The following is a 19,931-nucleotide window of genomic DNA, read 5'->3' as shown; positions in this document are numbered from 1 at the left end:
TCCACATGGAACTGTTGAAATAAGCCTCAATTTGGAGGTTTCACCAATCGTACAAACAATTTGGATGACCTAATTGAGTTTAATTCCTTGTGAAGTACTTTGAATTCCTCCCATAAAAGAAGTTAGAGGAGATCCAGATGTTCTGGTACGGATAATATTGAGCACCTACTGTCAACTTTTAAAACTCAGCCCCAAATTATTTCAGCTGCTATAGAGCAAAATCAAATGCAATGTATTTGCTGTTGGTTCGTGTTGTCACTCTTTTCGTTTTCTGTCATTTTAAGTAATTTCTTACGGTGACACTGGAAGAATTGCTAGAGACTCGATCATCTGTCTGCAGACCAAGCAATTCTTTTAAACTCAAAGATGAAAGTGGCTAGATTTTGCGCTGGATGTAGTGCTTAGTTGTTGCTTGTTTTGTGCTCTGAACTAGGTGGTGTACTGGAACACGTGTTGAATGTGTTGGAGTTTCGAGTGTTGGATTTTTTAGCTTGATCACGTTTAGGTGTTAGTTTTTATAAGGGGAATAAGATGTTTAGTACTTCTGTGTTCTTAAGAGATTGCCTGCACATAATCATGTTGTAGCTAAGCCTAAGAGGAATCTGAAGTTCTTCTGTAGACAGCTAATCGTTGTCCCTTTTAAGACTGGATTATGTCTGTAGCAACAGTACAAAAAGAAACTGTCGGATGTAACTTGTCAGTGGAGAGCAGAGGTCTTGTCTTCTATCTTCGGTGTTGGGTTGTGGTTTTGCAGTGAAAGGCATTTAGAAGTGAGAGCTCAGGGAGAGGTTCCTCCTGGCTGCTTCTGATTAACACTGTTCTCATGGGGCTGTTCCTGATGCCAGAGATTTTCTGGGAGTTAAAGATGATGAGGCTGTACACTCCTCTCACCGTATCCCAAGTTACTAAGCAAAAGGCTGCTGGGGGAGGCTGAGTTTGGGTGTTTCTCCATTACTAGTCCTTGCTCTGAAGAGTTTTTGTTGTTATGACGGTCCTCTTCAAGGGAAAACAAAAAAGGTATTTATTTAAGCACTAAAATGGATTAGCTCGCTTAGTGGTTTTGTTTGGAACAAACTTTATCCATTTTCACTTTTGGGTAGAAATGGCTATGTAGTGTCATAAACCATATTGTCACATCTTTCCCCTACAGAGCCCGGCTTCCCTCAGTGCATGAGGGGCACACGCTCCGAGGCTTGAGTCAGTTGGAGGGAAGGCTGAAACTTCTTCCTCTCCCTTGCCCAGCCCCGGTTTTTGGATGCCTGACTTTGCAGTTCAGCCAGTAGAGTTTCTACCTTCTTACGAGTGCGTATCGCGGAATTGCCTTTCCTGTGCGTTAGGAGCCGCAAGAGCCGCGTTGGATCGAGCGCCCGTGGGCACACGGTGTGGGGCGTTTTAGACTGAAGCTTTGCAGAGCCGTTGTTTCTTACTGCGTTAAACGGGGTATTTAGCAAATGTCGCAGATGTGTGCCATGTTGTTCGTGTGCTCGTGGATTGTGAGAGCATAACTTTGAAGGCCCTATGAGGTCGGTTTTTCACAGGCATGCAATAAATTCCGTGGCCCTAAGGGACAGCCTTTGTCAGTCATGGAGATGACATTTCAACCTGATTTGTGTTTGTTGTCTAGATTGGGGTTCTCGTTGCTGCCAGAGAAACAAAAGTGGAAAGTAATCTGTAATCCATTTCCAAGGATACCGAGAGTTTCCAAGTCGAGGAATACTGTGGATTATTAAGTGTTAGCTTTCATCTTCGCTGGAAAGAATTGAAATGTTCAAAACTTAAACGTTATATCTTTAACATTTGTGTTGTATTTGATGGGCTAAATTTTGTGGCTTCAAAAGATGTATGATTGTAAAATTTGCCAATTTTTAATATGAGATTACAGAATGAAATGTTACCATTGCAGTTAATACATGTGTTACAGTTGAGCGGGAGGTCAGAGTTCTGTTGATGCGAATGTTTTTGTTTGGGTGTTTGTGTTGGTGGGTTTTTTGTTGTTGGCTTTTTGAGTTTGCTGAGGATTTTCTTGTTTGTTTGTTTGTTGAGTTTTTTCGAGGGTAACATACTCTCAATGACTTCAGTAAGGACACAGGTATCCTTGCTCCTACAAGGCAGGCATTCCGGCCCTTAATTTGTGTACTTAATACCTTTTTTTTAAATATAATCTCTTTGTGTGGCAAAGGAAGAATATCAAAATGTTTGGTTTGCTTCCTCCTAACCCCTTGCCTCACTTTTTTTTTTTATTAATGATAAATCAGCAGTTTTAAAGAATGGTTTCTGATGGAAAACATGCCCCTCTATTTTCAGGCACAAGCTGTTGCTTTTTGCTGCTAGTTTTGATGAAAACTTATGAACAAAGCAGAGTTAACTTCCTTTTAATGTCGTCAGCTTGTGAAACGCATGCAAGAGTACTTCGCAGAATACTTGTGTATTTTTGGGTGGGTTTTTTTTGTTTGTTTCTTTTTTAAAGGTCTCAAAAATGCACCCGCTTTACAGGAGACTAAATCTGCTGCCCAGACCACAAGTCACGTTAGACCATTTGTGAATTTCTGAAGTTGATAGATTTAGTTTGTGTTTGCTACCTGTTGGTTTCACACTGGTTTTGCAAGTTTATATTTAGAAGAAATGCATTTAGTAGAATTACTCCAGGAACATGAGGAATTTTACTGATTTGCATTCATGCTAGGAGAAGGGAAGATTAAACTTAAGGGTGTCTAAGGATGATAATACCATGTGAACGTTCGTTCCTGTATACCACTTGCACTGCAGAGTGTTGCCTAAAGCTTTTTGAAGCGCTGCTATTACAGTTTCCCTGGTTTATGCTTGCGCTCCCATGGAGATGACGTGCTCTTAGCAAAAGGGACTTACATCTCTAAAATAATAGTATAAATTAAAGATTGCTTGTTTCTCAAAAGTAAATGTAGAATAAAGTTTTGCATACTTCTAAAGAAGATAAAGTTTAGCTGACCAATAGAGCCTGTGAAACGATGGAGGAAAATATTTGCTATATGCCTTGACTCTGTTTTTTTGTTGTTGTTGCAGGTATTAAATAAAATATGCTGTTGTCAATAGGAATGCTGATGTTGTCTGCCACTCAGATCTACACTATTTTGACTGTTCAGTTGTTTGCTTTCCTGAATCTTTTACCTGTGGAGGCAGATATTTTAGCAGTAAGTATAAGAATATTTTTCTACATAGATGAAATCTCTATAAAATTGAATCATCTTTTAAACTATTCTATTAATTAATTGGTTAGTACAGTAAATGTTATAGCAGGTTGCTTGGAGTGGAATTGCCTTAACAGCTTAGTTCAATAAAAAAATAAATTGCAAATTTTCAAGTGAGCTTACAGATGATATGAGCTCAGATACCATGACAGCAAAAGCACTTAATTCCCTGAGTCACTTAAAAAGTTCCAATCTGACCAGATATCCCATAGCATGTTGTAACTAAAAGAATTCCATGCTTATTTGGTTTAGATAGCAATTTAAGTTTTGGTGATGGATGCCATTTTGTAGGGTAACTAGATATAATAAGAAAAGTAAAATAATCTTCTATGGCTAGTATAGTTTGTATGTGCGCTGAAGGGCTTGTCAGTAAAGTTTTTGCATATGTTACACTTATATAAATTTTTTTAAATAGCTAATAATGTCTGCTGTCATTAAGAATAATATTTTCAAGTGTGTAGAATTTTAAATGATCAGACTAATAAACAGTGTAATGAAATAGAGTCAGTGGTGAAAGCTGTTCCTGGTAAAAGTTTGTGTTAATATGGGGTTGATGAATACTGAATTATGTTTGGATCTTTGGGTTGTTACTATATTTTTTTTGTAAATAAAAATTTTAAGAAACAATGCAGATAGATAATTGCTTTATTATGGAACTGACATCACCATTCTATTTCGAAATTTTAAACTGTTTTTTTTCTGTAAACCCGATTTCCTCCCCCGCTTCTTCTCTCACCAAGCCAGTGCTTCCTCTTTTTACAAAACAACAAATTTTTGTTCTTGCTACTTCCCTCTTTATAAAAGATATTAAAAAAAAAGAATACCCCCATCAACCTCATTTAAAAAAAAAAAGCTATTTGGAAGTTTAGTTTAGTTTCTTCTATGTAAGTTTCTATGTGCAGTGTTCTAAAATGACTCCATCTAAAAATGAAATTTCTTTTATTCTTGGATATTTGGAAGTTGCAGATCTGTTCTGTGAATATCTTTAAATTAGGAAATGAAGAGGTGAACTAGCCACTTACCAAAACTTTGCTGTGAAAGGGAGCCAGTGGAATGCTCAAGAGATACTCAGGAGAAGAGGGAATGTTTGCACCCTATGTTGAATGGAATTGAAGGCATATGGATAGCTTGTAATCTCGAGAGATTTCCTGGTTTAATGATTGCCCATTTGGGGAGCAAAATTCCAGCCGAAGTTTTGCATTTGCCAACAAAAGAAATTCTTTTCTCTACTGATTTAGATTTAGATGTTTTTTTATGATTCTGTGTTCTCATGTAGTTGCAGCCTCAAATGAAGGAGTATGTTTATGTAAAGTAGTTATGTGTATATGAAGCATGATTGATTATTTTTTAAATAGGGGTTAAAAATAAATAGGTTTGTGTCTGACTCTTGCTTAAGTTGGGGCCTGCTAAGTAATTCAAGGGAAAACTTACAGTAGCATAAGCTCGGGAGGGACGTTTTGAAGAAGGCAGGTGAGTGAACAGTGAGCGCTGAGGCGGGCGGCGTACTGGTGCGGGGCTGTGCGGTGGGAGGTCAGCAGGAGAGGTGATCTGGGGCAGATGGAGTCCGCAGAACAAAAATGCTTCCTTGAAATTTAACTCCATTCCTACCTCTTTCCCATCAATTTTATTAAAGTCTGTGGGAAGGAAGCTGCTTTGAAAGGGGTAAGATAGATCATGGTAGTGTTTCTCTTTGAACTATAGTTTGGGTTCCCCTGTCTAAGCCTGGCCATCAGGAAATGTCTTATCCCTCTGAAAAATGCCCGATCCTTGCTTGGCTGTTGTGTATGGCAATGGGATGAGACAATGAACAGACAAATACTTCTGAGTCATTAAACTAGTTAATAAAACTTACTAACTGGTGTGCATTCACGTTGGTTACTGTATAATTCACAACCTTTGCAGGAAACTAACTTTTTTACTTTTAATGAAAAAAAATCTAGCACACACTATTTGTGCTTTTTATTGTATGGATTCCCCATTGGTTAGAATCATAGAATCATAGAATCATAGAATGGTTAGGGCTGGAAGGGACCTTCAAAGGTCATCTAGTCCAACCCCCCTGCAAGGAACAGGGATATCTCCAACTAGATCAGGTTGCTCAGGGCCTTGTCCAACCTGGCCTTGAACGTCTCCAGGGATGGAGCATGTCATAGAGTGAAGAAAGATGAACAAGGAAAGGGGAAACAAAGCTTCCATGGATTTAAGGTCTTTGCCTTTCTTTTGAAGTGAAAGCTCATAGTACAAACCAAAACTGTAGAAATGGTTTTCAGCTACTGACCTGAATGCATAGCAAGGAGTTGAGAAGGGATAACATATGGATAACGTATGGACGCTGTTCTTTGCTTAGAAAACCACCTGTTAAAAGCTGTTCTTTCCTGTGCACAGGTGAATTCAAAGCAAAACCAACATCATCAAGAACATGGCCACTCAAAAAAAAAAAACCCACACCCAAAAAAACCCAGCTCTTCAGATTTTCGCTTTTTTGGTTTTTTTTTTGTAGTTTCTTTTCTGCAAATATGATATTTAAATAGTAGAGAATAGAAAGAAAGATGTATTATACAGGTAATTTAAAAAAAGATCTATTACTTTCTTCTTTGGACAACTAGATAAGAAAAGATGATGTTGCCATGCGAGTGGAAGAAGCAGTTTTGTGATTTCGTGGACATGATCACAAGAAGTCCTATGTCTGATGAATATTTTAATCTAAAAAAAAATACACAACGTTATTTTATTTCTGTTTACACTTGTTACCTATTTCTCTCTTGTTGCAAACCTAAATTTTCTTTAAAATTTATTTCTCTTAGTATAACCTTGAAAATGGAACCCAGACCTTTGATGATCTACCTGCTAGATTTGGGTACCGGCTGCCGGCAGAAGGCCTGAAGGTAAAAAAAAAAAAAAAAAATTTAAAAATTACATATATATCCTGACTATATATAGAGAGAACTGTATCTGAACACTTCTTCTGTAAACTAGCAAAGATAAAAGTTAAATGAATATAGTACTGAGGAGAAATAAATACAGAACTGGTTAATCTACTGTTCAAGCAAAACAACTTTGCAAAGCGTCTGATATGAACTGTTGCCTGTGAATAGGAGATTCCTCTCCTAAGAAGAGAATTTTGGTGATCTGACCTTTTTTATGTAAGAGAGAATTTACTGACTGTTTATATTAAAAAATAAATTAAAAATAGCTGAACAATGGAAACCTAAGATACTGTTTTCTTCAAAGTTGGTGGAAATACTGATGTATGATGTAAGTTACCTTGCGCTGGTATCAGTGGATGCCAGATTGAATTTCGTCGTGTTTTGTTTTTTAAAGTAAATATTTAGAGGATTTATTGTCTCTTGAGCCCTTTCACACTGGAAAGCGTGGAAAGGCAAGAAGGATTATCTTCCTTGCGTGTGGCTCACATTGAGAGTGCTGTGTAAAGGAATTGTAACTCATTTTCTTGGGAAAGTACAAGAGCTGTTGTCAGCTTGCTTGCTTCCCTCCTTGCATTTCTTGAGCCACTGCATGGAGAAGCTCAGGGGCTGCACTTCTGCCGTAACCCCCACGTGCTGTGCCACGAAGCTGGTGGCTGTGTAGCAGGGGATTGATCCTGCACCCTCTCCTTACTCACTTTCCTTTCAATTGGAATCTGCGCTCCATGGCAGATGAGAAGTTCCCTGTTCTCCCAGGGCTTCCCTTGGGCATGTGTTGCACTAACACTGTTTTATTTTACTCTATATGTTTAAGTGGGGGAAATGCAGATAGCACACATACACATTTTTGTTAGTTTTCTGTTATAATGTCTTATACTCCAAATAAAATCATATTGGGATAGGAATGCTGTGACATGACTTGAATTAACAGAAGGCACTAGAAAGCGGTAATGTATTGAATTAGCAGAAAAAATACGTGTGACTTTTTAATGTTTTTGATTTTATTAATCCAGTTTTCTTTGATCTGTAAGGACTAAAATGCATGTAAATATTATACCATATTAAATTGTAAAAGGCAACTAATATTAGAGAAGACAGAAGTAAGGTGTGAAGATTTGCAAATGTTAATGGAACTAGATAGGGAAAAAGTATTTAATGTGCAGAAGATGTCAGATAGCTATAGTTGTGGGAGTACGTATAGGACTTTATAATCATTTTGCACTAGATTAGAAATTCTGAAGACCTGATGTCTTCTGAAATACAGGATCAAGCATGTTTTGTATAGTAGGATAATTCCTTTTCCAGGTGTCTAGAGTGATTAATATACTTGGAATGGGGTAAGATGTGTGGATGAACTGAAAGAACTTAATAGAAGGGAAATTACATTCCAGGTGAAATGGGAAAGGACTATGAAGAAGGTTAAATAAGTGCAGCTTCCGTAGGCAACAATGAGAAGGCATGTTGTGCTGTTTCTGGCTTCTGCTGAGGTAGTAGCTGTCCATACATCCTGGTGGCAGTAGTCAGTAACTGCTGTAAGACAAACTGACTTTTATCTGCATGAAATAAGAAAGAAGAGGGAGAAAATAATTTGTTTAAAAATTAATTATATGTGGTGATGTTAATGCTGTAAACTGGTGTCATGGTCCTGCTGCTTAGAGAAGTATTTAAAAGCTAGATGAGTATCCAGTTCAGTTCTAGTCCTCACATCCTCTGAGGTAAGTCTGTTGCTGAACCGATGCAGCTGGTGCTTGCTGCCGGACGCGGGCGTGCTGTGCCGAATTCGGGAGCCATGGGCACGCTGCGTTTTTCTCTTTGCCCGTGCAGTGCCACGGGCCGTTCGCTTTCTCTGGGATCCCACTCTGGTAGTCAGTGTCAGTAAGTTTGTTCATTTCGGGTAAAATTTCTTTTCCGTTCCTCTCCCGTCCTTGGAACACTCCTCCACAGAGCAGCGGTTTAGTTTACCTGTCCGGACAGCTGACTGCTTGCGTGAAGTTCAGGGTGCGTCACTTTTTGTTACGGTGGAAGCGGCTGCGTGGAGTCAGTGGTGTGGCAGTGACTGGGCTGCCTGGCGGTCGCTGTGAGCAGCGTACGAGGAAGTGTTGGCGACCGAGATGCGTGTTTTTGCTCCGTGTAAGAATTCTCAGCTGTAACCATATTGAGGCAGAGCTCCGTCCGCGTTCCAGCGAAGGGGAGCTGCTGCCACTTACGCACCGACGGAGACCCTGAATAGCACTGAGGGCAGGGAGTGGCTTTCCTGTTCCTTCTGTCTGTAGCCCGCGTGGCCCCAAAATCTGTCTTTGCAGCATCGTTGGTGTTGCAATGCTTGTGAGTAAACAATGTGCAAAAAATGGACCTGATGCAAAGACAGAAGGTTGGATCATTTTTTTGATTGCATGATGTCCTTTTAATCCCGAAGGGGAATAAATTACTGTAAGAATTTCTGTAACTGTGGAATTCCTCTACAAAAGAAAGCTCAAGAACACGTCGTTTTCCTGCCCAGTGGGGTGGTATCATGGGGAGAAGTGGTGTCAGAGCTGTATGGTTGTTTACTGACTATATTGAGAAACAGGGCGATTAAGTGATCGGCCCGAGTAGTGAGCCAGTCTGATACTCAAAAATAGATATAAGCAGCTTTGATTCTGACCTTTTTAACTGTTAGACAGCTCTGTGTCTCAGCTAAGGTAGATGTTGTCACCTGGGTAGAAATAACAATGGGTTTGAGTATAATACTAAAACTTTTATCTTTGTTTGCATTAAGATTTTAATTATTTTTTTTAAATTCTATGATACTGGTTGAAATAGGATGAAAATATTGTATTTTTTCAATGCTTAAGATTAAGATTTATTAATATGCAACTTGTGAAACACTATCCATCAGATTCTGTAATAACTGATGCCAAAGGATAAATGTCGGTGCGCTTTGTTTTTTTTTGGCTCGTGTGCTCTAGTCGTACAGTGGTCAGTCGTTTGTGCATGTGTCCTTAGGAGAACAGCTCCTCAGTTAAAGATGTTTAAGAACATGTGCTAGCATTAAGAAAAATCCAGCCTGGTCCTATTTAGCCTTTGGTTTCTGTGTGTGCATTTCTTGAACTGTAACATGACGTTGTGTGATTCGTGTGAAACTTCTCCGTAGAATGCCGTTGGCTCCAGACGTACCACTCTTGTTAAAAAGAGTAAACACTTTGCATGAGACTACGTACCATAAGTAGTGTTTGCTATATGAATCAGAGGAACCTTAGGGACCTAAATCTGACTGTCAGCAAATCAGTGTAGAATTTTGAGTGGATATTGCTTTTAGTTGTTACAGGCTATGTAATGCTGTGCCTGTCACCGCAGACTTGGCAAAGAACAGATTGCTGGTGCAGCTTCTCTGTCAAAAGGGATATCATCATTACAAAAATCTATTCCTCAAAACAAAATTGCTTCCCTCTGTTACAGGTTAAACTTTATGAATAATATATATTTATGGATAAAATGAAAGATTATCTATAAAAAGTACATTTAAACTGACAGTTCATATGTATAAACTGTATATATAAACTTACATCTATTTTATATATTTAAAACTGTCAGTTTATATATAATTATATAATATAATATATACAGTAAGCATTTCTCCATGGATGATATTGTCTCTCTGTAGAAATCTGTCAGTGAAAACTGGGAGTTTAAAGCTCTCAAGGATGTATCTAGAACTGTAGTGATGATTTCTTGAGTCCGCAGCAGTGCAGCTTTTCATGATCTTTGTTTGCATAAAACAAATTATTTATATTCTTATTTTCTGGCAATTTACCACTGTTTATCTGTGTGATAATTTGCTCTACCTTTAAAACTGCTTTAAACAAATCTGAATCTTGTGGGAATATTCTTATTTCCAATGATGCTCTGTTGCATTAGCGTCAAAGCCCCTCTCGCCCTGCGACCTTGTTGCACAAACACCTTACAAAGAAAGCAGTTTTTCTGAAGAAGTGGATTTCCAGTGAAGGGCAGACAAAACCTCCTCTAGCTGCACAGTCTGGAGTTTTCTGTATCTTGATAATCAAAATGTGTTGTGAAGAGACTGCCGGAAGGGAATCGATTGAAATCAATCTAATTAATTAGAAATTAACCAATTCAATGTTAATCTAATTAATAAAGAAGCTCCTTCTCAGGTGATCTAGAGGTTTGACCAAGGAAGCAAGCATATTCTAATGAAGGAAAAGGGAAAGTCTAATCTCTTCTGAGCTTGAACAGCCGCTGTTGTGCAGCATGCGTGGTACTCTTGGCACGTCTTGCACACGTTCGCAGAGCATTGACAGCGGTAGGGAAGAAGGTTCAAGGAGTAGCCCACCCTGCGGTCACAGCCTCGTGGAGCGGGACTAGTGTCTGTGCCTTCAGAGTTCAGCTGAGCGTGTTTCCTCTGAGAGGAGCTGTAGAATTTTTCAGCAGATGCTAAAGCGTGAGGTTAGGAGAGTTTCTGCTGCAAACGTTTTAATTGGCGGAGTACTGACGCAGTCGCCTGAAAACAGTCGAAAGATTGCTTCAAGATTGATACTGCCAGAATTTCCTGCTTCTGTGAGTCTTTCATCTGTAGCAGATGTGATGATCTGTAGTCTTTGCATACAACAGTAAACCAGCTATTCTGTATGCTCGTTCAGTGTTGACTACACATACCTAACTTTCTGCTGTTTTCCCTTTAATTGCAAAGTGCTAAGTTTGTGTTAGTGCTTCTTTGGCTCTTATACTTCAGTTTTCTTGGTTAGTCTCCATATGTCTTAGAATAATAGTTCCACAATATTAATGTAGTATATGCAGTCCTCTTTATGCTGAATTATACGGCAGAGTTGTGGGTTGTGAACTTCAGGTGATGTAATCGGAAAAACTGAATTTTCTTTCTAACTTTCTAATTCTATATAGACGTAAAGATTCTGATGAATCAAAGTCAATAGGGATGTAGCAGAAATCTTGCTGTGATATGGGAATAAGAATTTGTTTAGCTAATATATGAAAACGTACAGTTTTCTTTCATTATAGTGTCTGCCAACTCTTTTGCTAAGACAAAAAGAAACGAAGCTTCTGTTTCTGTTCCTGTTTTCTAGGGATTCCTTATAAATTCAAAACCAGAGAATGCCTGCGAGCCTATCGCCCCACCTCCGCTGAAAGACAACTCCTCCAGTGCTTTTATTGTGTTAATTCGAAGGCTTGAGTGCAACTTTGATATCAAGGTAAGATTCCCCTGCCCCCTGTTTCAAGGTCTTAAAGAATTTGCTGGTATTTCAGAAAAACATCTACAGCTAACAGTGGGATAGATACTGACATGAATGAAATCGAGAATTTTATTGTCTGCAGGCAGATAGAGCAGTATTGTAACGTGATGTAGTTTAAGATTAGCTGTTTGTGAGCCAGCTTACTGCGAGTGAGGGTGACAGACACAGCAGTTTCATAATAGGAAACGGTCAGTAGCAGTATCAGCTTTTCTTGCCCCTTAGACTCTGCCCCCAGGGCTCATAGGGGAGATTAGGGAATGGGGATAACCTAAAAGCACCCCAAATCTGCAAACCACTTTCCTGATTTGGTTTTGGTTTTGATAGCTGGATCATCTTGTGGGTCATGCTGAGACCCCGTGAACAATGGTAATGTCATAGTAATGGGTACAGAAGACAGATGTTGTATTTTGAAGTACCTATGTTATAAAATTTTTGACCCGCAGCTGAAGCAGAGTATTTTCTGTGTTATTTTAAAAATACAAAATTAGAATTATTTGTATTTGGCTAGAATGTATGATTTTCTTGAAAATGAACCTGATCTATGGGGCAGCAAATGGTATCTTAAGGGAAAAGGGCTTTTCAATTTGTTGTTGAAACTTTTATGAACTAAAAGGAGATCCAACCCTATTTGCTGCGGTGTCGTACTTTCAGTTATGTGATAGTGTGGTTAAACACCTAAGTTCTACCCAGACTGCAGGTGCCAGCTGTAGAGGCAGCCTCACTGCTCCTGTAATCTGTCTTCACAACAAACTTGTGTCACGTATTTTTGTGCCATGAATCCTGTCACCGTGTGTACATATGGCTTAGTGGGAAAAGGAAGGGCAAATGACTCCTTGCCTTTTTCAAGTCCTCTTTGCCTCTCTAATTGCTGCCCCAAAATTGGTGGGACAGTATTACTGCTAAAGACACTGTTAAAGGAACAGGTCATCATTTTTCTAGTGGGCTTAGTAAATGTAAACTCTTGTACTTTAGTTTTACACTTCTTGATTTGCTGCGCAGTCAGTGAGGGTTCCTTGCAGAAAACAGAGGATTCGTGCACTATCATTGAGGGGCTTCTGTGGTCGGTTCTTTAAGGATTAAGTCATGCTAGATCTGTATATGAGCATTTTTTGGTTGTGTTTTGCATTTCATGTAAAATCCATGGAAAAGTGAATTCCCGCACATTTCTTTATTAGACAAAAGCAAGGTAGAACTTGGATCAGAAGTTCCGTGGCAAGCATGGATATCAATGTACTCACTGGCCAGTGAATTCACTTTTCCATTGTGGTGTTAATGCTGTTGCAATATTGCCTTATGTAATACCATACATGCCACAGCATTTCGACTTGCAGTTTCTGCCAGAAGTGGCATGTGCACTGAGATGGGCGTTTTAAAGTCCCACGTCTGCTTCTGTTTTACATGGAAAACTACAAATACAGGTGCAAAGCTGTTTCTCGATCTTATTGTGTGCGAGTCTTTACTAGGCCAGAATCCACATCCTCTTTCCTTCCATTTCTCTCTTAACATCTAGTGATGTCTTCCAGGAAAAATTAGGTCACAGTGGGAGAAGGGTAAAGGCTGGACACAAGTGGAAGCAGCTCAGAGCCTTTTGGAATGTGGCTTCTCACTCTTTACAACTTATTTTTATTGCTGTTTGTATTGGTGACCAGTGTGGGAAGGGACTCCTTGAGAGGGTGGTGCTGTGCTTTCAACTCCTGCATAATGACAAAACTTCTTTCTCAAGCCTGCATTTAGGGTTGGGTCATCAGTGACTCTGAAATATGTTGTTGGCATCATGTAGGAAGCATCACGTATTTTCTGCAGACATAAAAGGTTTGTTCGGCAAAATAAGCATCGTGCAAAATAGTGCTATGTTTGGGAAAACTTATCAGAATGGTCTGGGATTATATGTAATTGTATGATACCTTGCTGTGTTAAAACTGCCTCTTTAGGCACAAACCCAGCACAGACATCGTTAAGCGTTACATCCTTTTATAGATGCACTGTGGCTGTTTGCTGTAGTGGTGCAATGCTGACCAGACCCTCAACCATGCGTTTATGTTTACGTCTAAAACTGGTTATTTTTATTTTCTTTTAATAGTGGGATTTCTCAAGGTGTCTGCGTTTTTTCTATAACATTGTTCTGCTGTTTGGAATACAGTGATTAGGAATATGGGAATAGAACCTGAATTGATGGCACTCTGAGCTTGTAACTGTTGAGTAAAGAGTTGATTGTCATTTTCTTAGAGTGGAAAGTTACAATGCAATAAGAAATCACTTCCTGAAGCTGTACCATCCTGCTTAGGTAAATCTTAAAAATGGATTAATGCTTCAGTTTTGGTGCGCAATTAATGCTTTTGTCTTTGGGGCCCTGGGTAGTGGAGGGTGGAAGTTGCAGCTTCACAATATATTGAAACAGGCAATTGCTGGACGGTGTCGTCGAGTCGGTGCTCAGTGTCCCTTCCTGGTGCCTTGTGCAGGAGGTGCCGGGCATGTTTACATGTGGTTTTATGCAAACACCATCGTTTTATAATGCAATAATTAAACAAAGGCCCTATGCTATAGGTAAGTGGGAAAAGCGTGTAAGGAACTAAAATGTTTCTTTAAGTAACATAAATTATTTACTACCTGTTTTGAAGGACATATTTCAGTGTACAGTGGACGGTTAATAAACACTGTTCAGCACATGCTGTTAAAGAAGTAAAACAAGCAAACAAAAAAAATTTAATTTACGTCGAAAGAGTCACTAATTACCGTAGCACACAGGCATGAATATGAAGGTTAAGAACCTGTGATAACCAGGGAGCTTTAGAGCTCGGATCACTCAGCAAACTTTTGTATTCCTTTCTTCAGTTTCAGCACGTGGTGGTTTGTGATGTGTTATCAGTGATGACTCTGCTACTGCCATTCTGTGTCACAAGCTCGGGTACATCCACCTTCAATGCTTGTAATCCTTTCCTTGTCTTTTGAGTGTCTCAGTTAAAATTCTCATGCCTTTTTTTTTTTGCCTATTTTTGCTGTTGTGCAGCACGCAAGAAGGCTTTATATTTCAAACTTGACCTAGAGACCTTTTTTTTAGAATAATCAGTGGAAGTTTTCCAGCTGTACAGCTCATGTTCATCGTTACTGTTTGTCTCTTGAGAAGAGAAATTGGGGGGGATGTATATGTGTGTGTATGTGTATGTACATATATTTTCTCCTCTGCTAGCTTAGAGGGTAGAGGTCTTGAAAAAGAACAGCAGAATTTTCCCCTGGGTTCTTCAGCTCTGGTGGTGATAATAGTCTGCTGTAAAAGAGAAATGGTGGTTATTTCTTGGTGAACTAGTGTAGGACAGGGTTCCACAAGGTTTGTGGAATTTTGTTGTGGATTAATAAAGCTGTGATGCCATAATACCTGATTGCTTCAGCTGTTTTCCAGTTTCAAAGGTATTTAAAGCTGTGATCTTCTGGTTGATTGTTCTTAATGGTTGTGTGTTTGCCTGTTACATAAATAATGTATTTGCATTACAGTCTCCTTAAATAAATATGTGCATCTAAGTGGAAATAAAAGCTATCCGTATGTCCCAAATTATCTCAGCTCAGATCAAGTCTATCCAGCTATAGCCAGGCTTGATACGTAGTTTTACACAGGAGTTGAATGCGGGATGAAACACAAATGCTCCTCAAGGTTCTCTAGCACTTTTTGCCTCTTGTGATGAGTTTTTATGCTGTCATGGATGCATTAGAAGCAGTATCTAAGATGAATAGTTGTAACTCAGTTACGTTTACAGTAGTGGTAGTCCCTGCAGCAAATGCCATTTGCATGGACCTTGGCCTTTGCTTGTGTTGATGAAAAACCCAGTAGATACCAGAAACATAACTGATACGCAATGTATTTATAGTTTTGTACCCCTGTTTATAATTTTGTACCTTTTCATGAGAAAGCTTCCAATACCTGGACTGTCAAGTAAGATATTTCCCCGTCTCTAAAGACACAACTCGTGATTTCATGAGCTGTGAAGTGGTAACTTCTAGTTTACTAAAGTTAGTACCTTTATTTTTGATTATGATTAAATATTATTTTTATTTACTCATAGAAAGTTTTAAACCCTGTTTTTAATTATGTAAAAACTGCAGATTTTTATTCTGGAAAAATAACATTGCATAAATGTAAGAAGAATTATATGATTTTATTTTGAAAGGTGACATTTGGTTTATAAGTGCAAATGAAGTTGTAATTTTTAGAACTTCCTGAAAGTGTACCTTGTCATAGGACAGAGAGGTTACTATATATTAAAGCAGTAGTCTTGCTAATAAGTACTTTGTATGGCTTACAGGTTTTAAATGCACAGAGGGCTGGGTACAAGGCAGCTATAGTTCACAATGTTGATTCTGATGACCTCATAAGCATGGGATCCAACGACAGTAAGTACAGGTATCACTTCTTCTCTCCTGTTTGAAAATCATTTCACCCACTAGAGTGTACAGTGTTAAAATCAGTATAAAGTATTATGATGAACTTTCACTTAAAAGCAAAACAAAACAAAAAAAACCACCAAAACCAACAACAAAAGCTCAGAAAAACTGACTCCAACCAGAAATCCTCCTGCTTTTAACACTTTAAAATGGGACATGTTCGTGTAGGAACATATATGTATACTTGTGTATTATTTATAGCATGAAGTTTGTATGTTCTCTGTGTGTTTCGTTTGTTTTTGCTTTAAACTTAAGCTCAACTGTTCTGGGTTAAGTGGTTGAATTTATGAGAGATTTATATGACTGATGTGGAAAATAGCTGATATGTTGTTAAGTAAGTAGAAATATAGGAAGAGTAAAAAACGGTACTCTTTTGGAAGGAGATCAAGCTTTAAAATGCAACGTTTTAGTATTTGTTAGTGGTTCCATTTTGTTGTTGCACTGTTGAGTATATTTTTCTGTACCTTTGGGCAAATGGATTCTAATTCCACATGAATACATATTACATGTACTTTTCATTTTTTCAGTTGGAAAAAGAACGTTTAAGAGACCAGTGTACCATTTTCTGATTGATTCTGATGCTAGCTGTTCTGATTTTAACCTTCCATGGAGTAAATATGCTCAGAACATCTTGTAATGTAGTAAAAATGTTGGGTTTGTTTAATGGTATGTGGTGTTTTTTGTCTGTAGCGCTGTTACGACTTTGTGGCATTTCTTTATTTTGTCCAGTTTTTGAGCTTAAGTCTAAGTGGAAACTCCATGGAGTAAAGTAGGAGATGAACTTTCAGCAAACTAAACGGCAGCTGAGCAGCCCAGAAGGCTATGTGAAAGTGGTTCTAGTGAAGTCCAAACCCGTGTGAACCTTATTTTCAGGTTTCACTGAGAAGTGAAAATGAAGAACAAGTTTCCACCAAGCACAGACGTGGGTAGTGTGAGGTGACATGAAGCCATGCGTGCTTCTGTCATGGGGAACCCCAGTGCTTTGCTACGGACTGAACCCAAGATCATTTGACCCTTACTTGTGAAGCATGAGTCAGAGGTGCAAATTAATATAAAGTGAAAAGGAGACGGTTTTCTAGAATATGGGGATTTATCTTCCAATAATTTTTCATTTGTGCTGCATCTTTTGAGTTTATTGCCTTCACTAGTAAGCAGAGAAGGGGGAGACGTTTCCAACCAATTTCTTGAGACTGAAGTAAAGGTGTGGGATTTGTTCATTGTCTTCTTTCCTCTTTTTGACCTTTTCTAGCCTCAGCTGTTTCTGGTATATTCGTTTATGTTTAGGGTGAAAAGGAGGAAAGAAAGATTAATTAAATTTACAGTACCAGACCACAGAATCGTATTACATGTTGCCAGAAATTCTGGAAATCAATGGAGCTGTGTGACTTTATCAAGCCTCTGAGTAAGAGTCATGTTCTGGTTAAACTTCCTCTGATGATGCCTGTCTTTTTGTCAAAATATTTTGGTTTTATGCTTCCTTTAAATATTCCATTAAGAATTTTGATTTCTATACCTGCAATGAAGTCCCTAGATATTTAGTAGGAAAAACAATACCACCACTTATATGACGTGAAAACGTAGCACGCATATTCATCAGTCTGTGTATCATTATGTTAAAATGTCTTCACGTTGTGATAGTCTCATAATGTTCGTCTCATGTCTTGAGTGCCCACAGACTGTCTGCGTAATAATAGCTTTATTTTCCTGCTTTTCTTTTTGTACAGTTGATGTTTTAAAGAAGATTGACATTCCTTCTGTCTTTATTGGCGAGACGTCAGCTAATTCTCTTAAAGAAGAATTCACTTATGAAAAGGGGTAAGTTGCCTTGTGTGCAGCTGTGTTATTCCTTGGATTAAGTCACTGCCTCTTTTTAATATTTGTGGGTTTAAAATAGTGTTGTGATGGCAGAGGCTATAGATATTACAGGTGAAACCTTGTGCTGGAGAGCAATGGGCAGAAAGCATTTTTAAAATTGTGTTCCTGCAAGAGAGTTACCATATATTCATCAAATATTGCTCCTTTCATTTTCATATAGCATTAAACACGAGTTTAGCTAATGATCTAGGAATCACAGAAATGTTTGTGAGAGTTTGTGTATTTCAGATCTAAGAGTGTGTTCGTTTTACAATTTATGTCAGTTCCCATTGAAGTCAGATCCTCACCTTTGGGAAAAAAAAAATCTTTAAAAACACATTGAAGATAATGCAGTCATGAAACTAGACTGAACTGTAGTCTTGATCTACCCTTTCTGTTGTATTCTTGGGTATCCACACAAATATTGACATGGATAATGTTGTAGATTGATAGTTCGAATGTAAATGATCGTCTGTTCAAACCTTACCGGTGTTTTAACTCCTCTCTGACTTACTTTAAGTGCAATTCTGCTCTGGAAGAGACTTAGAAAAATGAGACTATTCATTTCCCTGGTGTTCCCTACTGCATTCCTTGTTCAGAAGTGCACAAAGTGAATAAACCTGGTTATCTTTCTGAGTGCATAGGTACTCGTAGTATAAGGCTACTGAAGCTGTCTCTTTTCATCATCCTTTAAACAAGTCAGAGAGAACTTCCTATGTGTGCTAGGTGAATCTGCAGGAAGCATTTAAGATTATTCTAATGGGGTGCATGATTAGGTTTGCACTGCTCCTGTTCTGCTTTTAAAACTTTAAAAAGAAAATGGTTACGCGAACAAGGTGGTTAAAATCTTCAATAGGGTGGAAAAGGAGGTGTATTTCATGTTGTCTGATGACCTTGCTCCTTCAGGTCTCTCTGATGTCCTTTCACTAAATTAATCAGAAGACTAGATTGTGTCCTCCTTAAGTGGACACCTTGCTGATGAATCTACTCGATAAGTGAAGCGTGGCTCCCCATGAGTACTGGCTGTAGAACTGCTAACGCTTTTGTATGTTGTTCCTTCCCAGGTGATTCTGACTGCCTGTGCCAACAGAATAATAACGGCATTTTACTTCCTTAAGAATCAATAAATACTAGTATTCAGGTATCCAGTTGTTAGCATCTGTATCAGGTTCTCTAGGTAGATTTTTGGTTTCTATACTGTAACTTATTGAGTCCTAAGAGGACAGAGTGTACTTTACCATGCTTCATGATTTGAAGCTAAACCTGCATATTACCCAAAACGCTTTAGTGAATAAGAATGATTTCACAATATCCGTTGATAGTCTTGTTATATTTTTCTGATTCTTCTGTCAAAGCAGCTATGAGGTTGTTTTCCTGCTTGCTTTAGATTTAGGTATGAGTGAAGTCAGTAAGTAGTTTTAACTCCAAAAATATTCTAAGAAACATTGTTTTATCCATTTATTTAATGGGCTTTACATTATATGGATATCAGCTGAATTTTCCATGTTGTTGTACACAGGTAGGTATTCCTTTAGTATGCCTACCAATAAACTTTTATTTTAATGTGGTTTTTAATTCTATTTATTCTTTAATTCATTGTTCATTAAATTGTAACCTATTGAGAAGGTGTTATCTTTTTCTCCCCACAGTGGCCATGTTGTGTTAATCCCAGAGTTCAGTCTTCCTTTGGAGTACTACTTAATCCCTTTCCTAATAATAGTAGGGATCTGTCTTATTCTCATTGTCATATTTATGGTAAGTTCCTTCTTTTAATAATATTTTTTATTTTGAACAAATAATCGTAGAACTGTCACTGAAGTTAAATGAAGGGATACAGTAAAGGAACAGTGAAAGCTTTGTGTACGGTGCATACCTGTAATCCTTTATTTTCTCACTACAATAAACAGGTGTAGAATTTTGGCAAAGGGGTATCAGGAGCCCTTAGGATGTTCTGCCTGGGATATAACTCCTTATAAAGAGTTGTCCTCACTGCTGCTCTTCCACTGCACAAGTGCTTTCTTTTTCACCTCGTAGAGAATGACCTGTCCTTGTGCTCTCGTGCACTGAGAGTATGTCCCACCTTACCAAACTCGTACTGCGTAGCAAACGTTAGTCCCACTGTTGCACAGTGCAGGCCTCAGTGTCAGTCAGCAAACTGGGAGCCTGCTACAGCATATGGCACAATCAAAATTGCAACAGCTCTCTGGAAAAAAAGCAGAAGTGATCAACTAGAGATGATGTAGAATTCA

The 19,931-nt window shown here is 38.4% G+C and overlaps 1 protein-coding gene across 1 annotated transcript in view; it reads left to right on the top strand.

Moving 5' to 3' along the window:
* The window catches only part of RNF13 (ring finger protein 13), a 42,093-nt gene that overhangs the window by 2,762 nt on the left and 19,400 nt on the right, over positions 1–19,931 (top strand). Inside the window, exons 2-7 of the mRNA XM_086618238.1 lie at positions 3,040–3,167; positions 6,029–6,109; positions 11,227–11,352; positions 15,690–15,777; positions 17,553–17,643; positions 19,332–19,437. Of these exons, the coding sequence (XP_086474364.1) occupies positions 3,054–3,167; positions 6,029–6,109; positions 11,227–11,352; positions 15,690–15,777; positions 17,553–17,643; positions 19,332–19,437 (606 nt within the window). The 5' untranslated portion in view covers positions 3,040–3,053. The remainder of the gene's footprint in view (positions 1–3,039; positions 3,168–6,028; positions 6,110–11,226; positions 11,353–15,689; positions 15,778–17,552; positions 17,644–19,331; positions 19,438–19,931) is intronic.

This window comes from Tauraco erythrolophus, chromosome 11, assembly GCF_009769465.1.
Source record: "Tauraco erythrolophus isolate bTauEry1 chromosome 11, bTauEry1.pri, whole genome shotgun sequence".
In the NCBI taxonomy this organism is placed as follows: domain Eukaryota; kingdom Metazoa; phylum Chordata; class Aves; order Musophagiformes; family Musophagidae; genus Tauraco; species Tauraco erythrolophus.
This window is presented reverse-complemented; position numbering and strand designations above follow the sequence as displayed.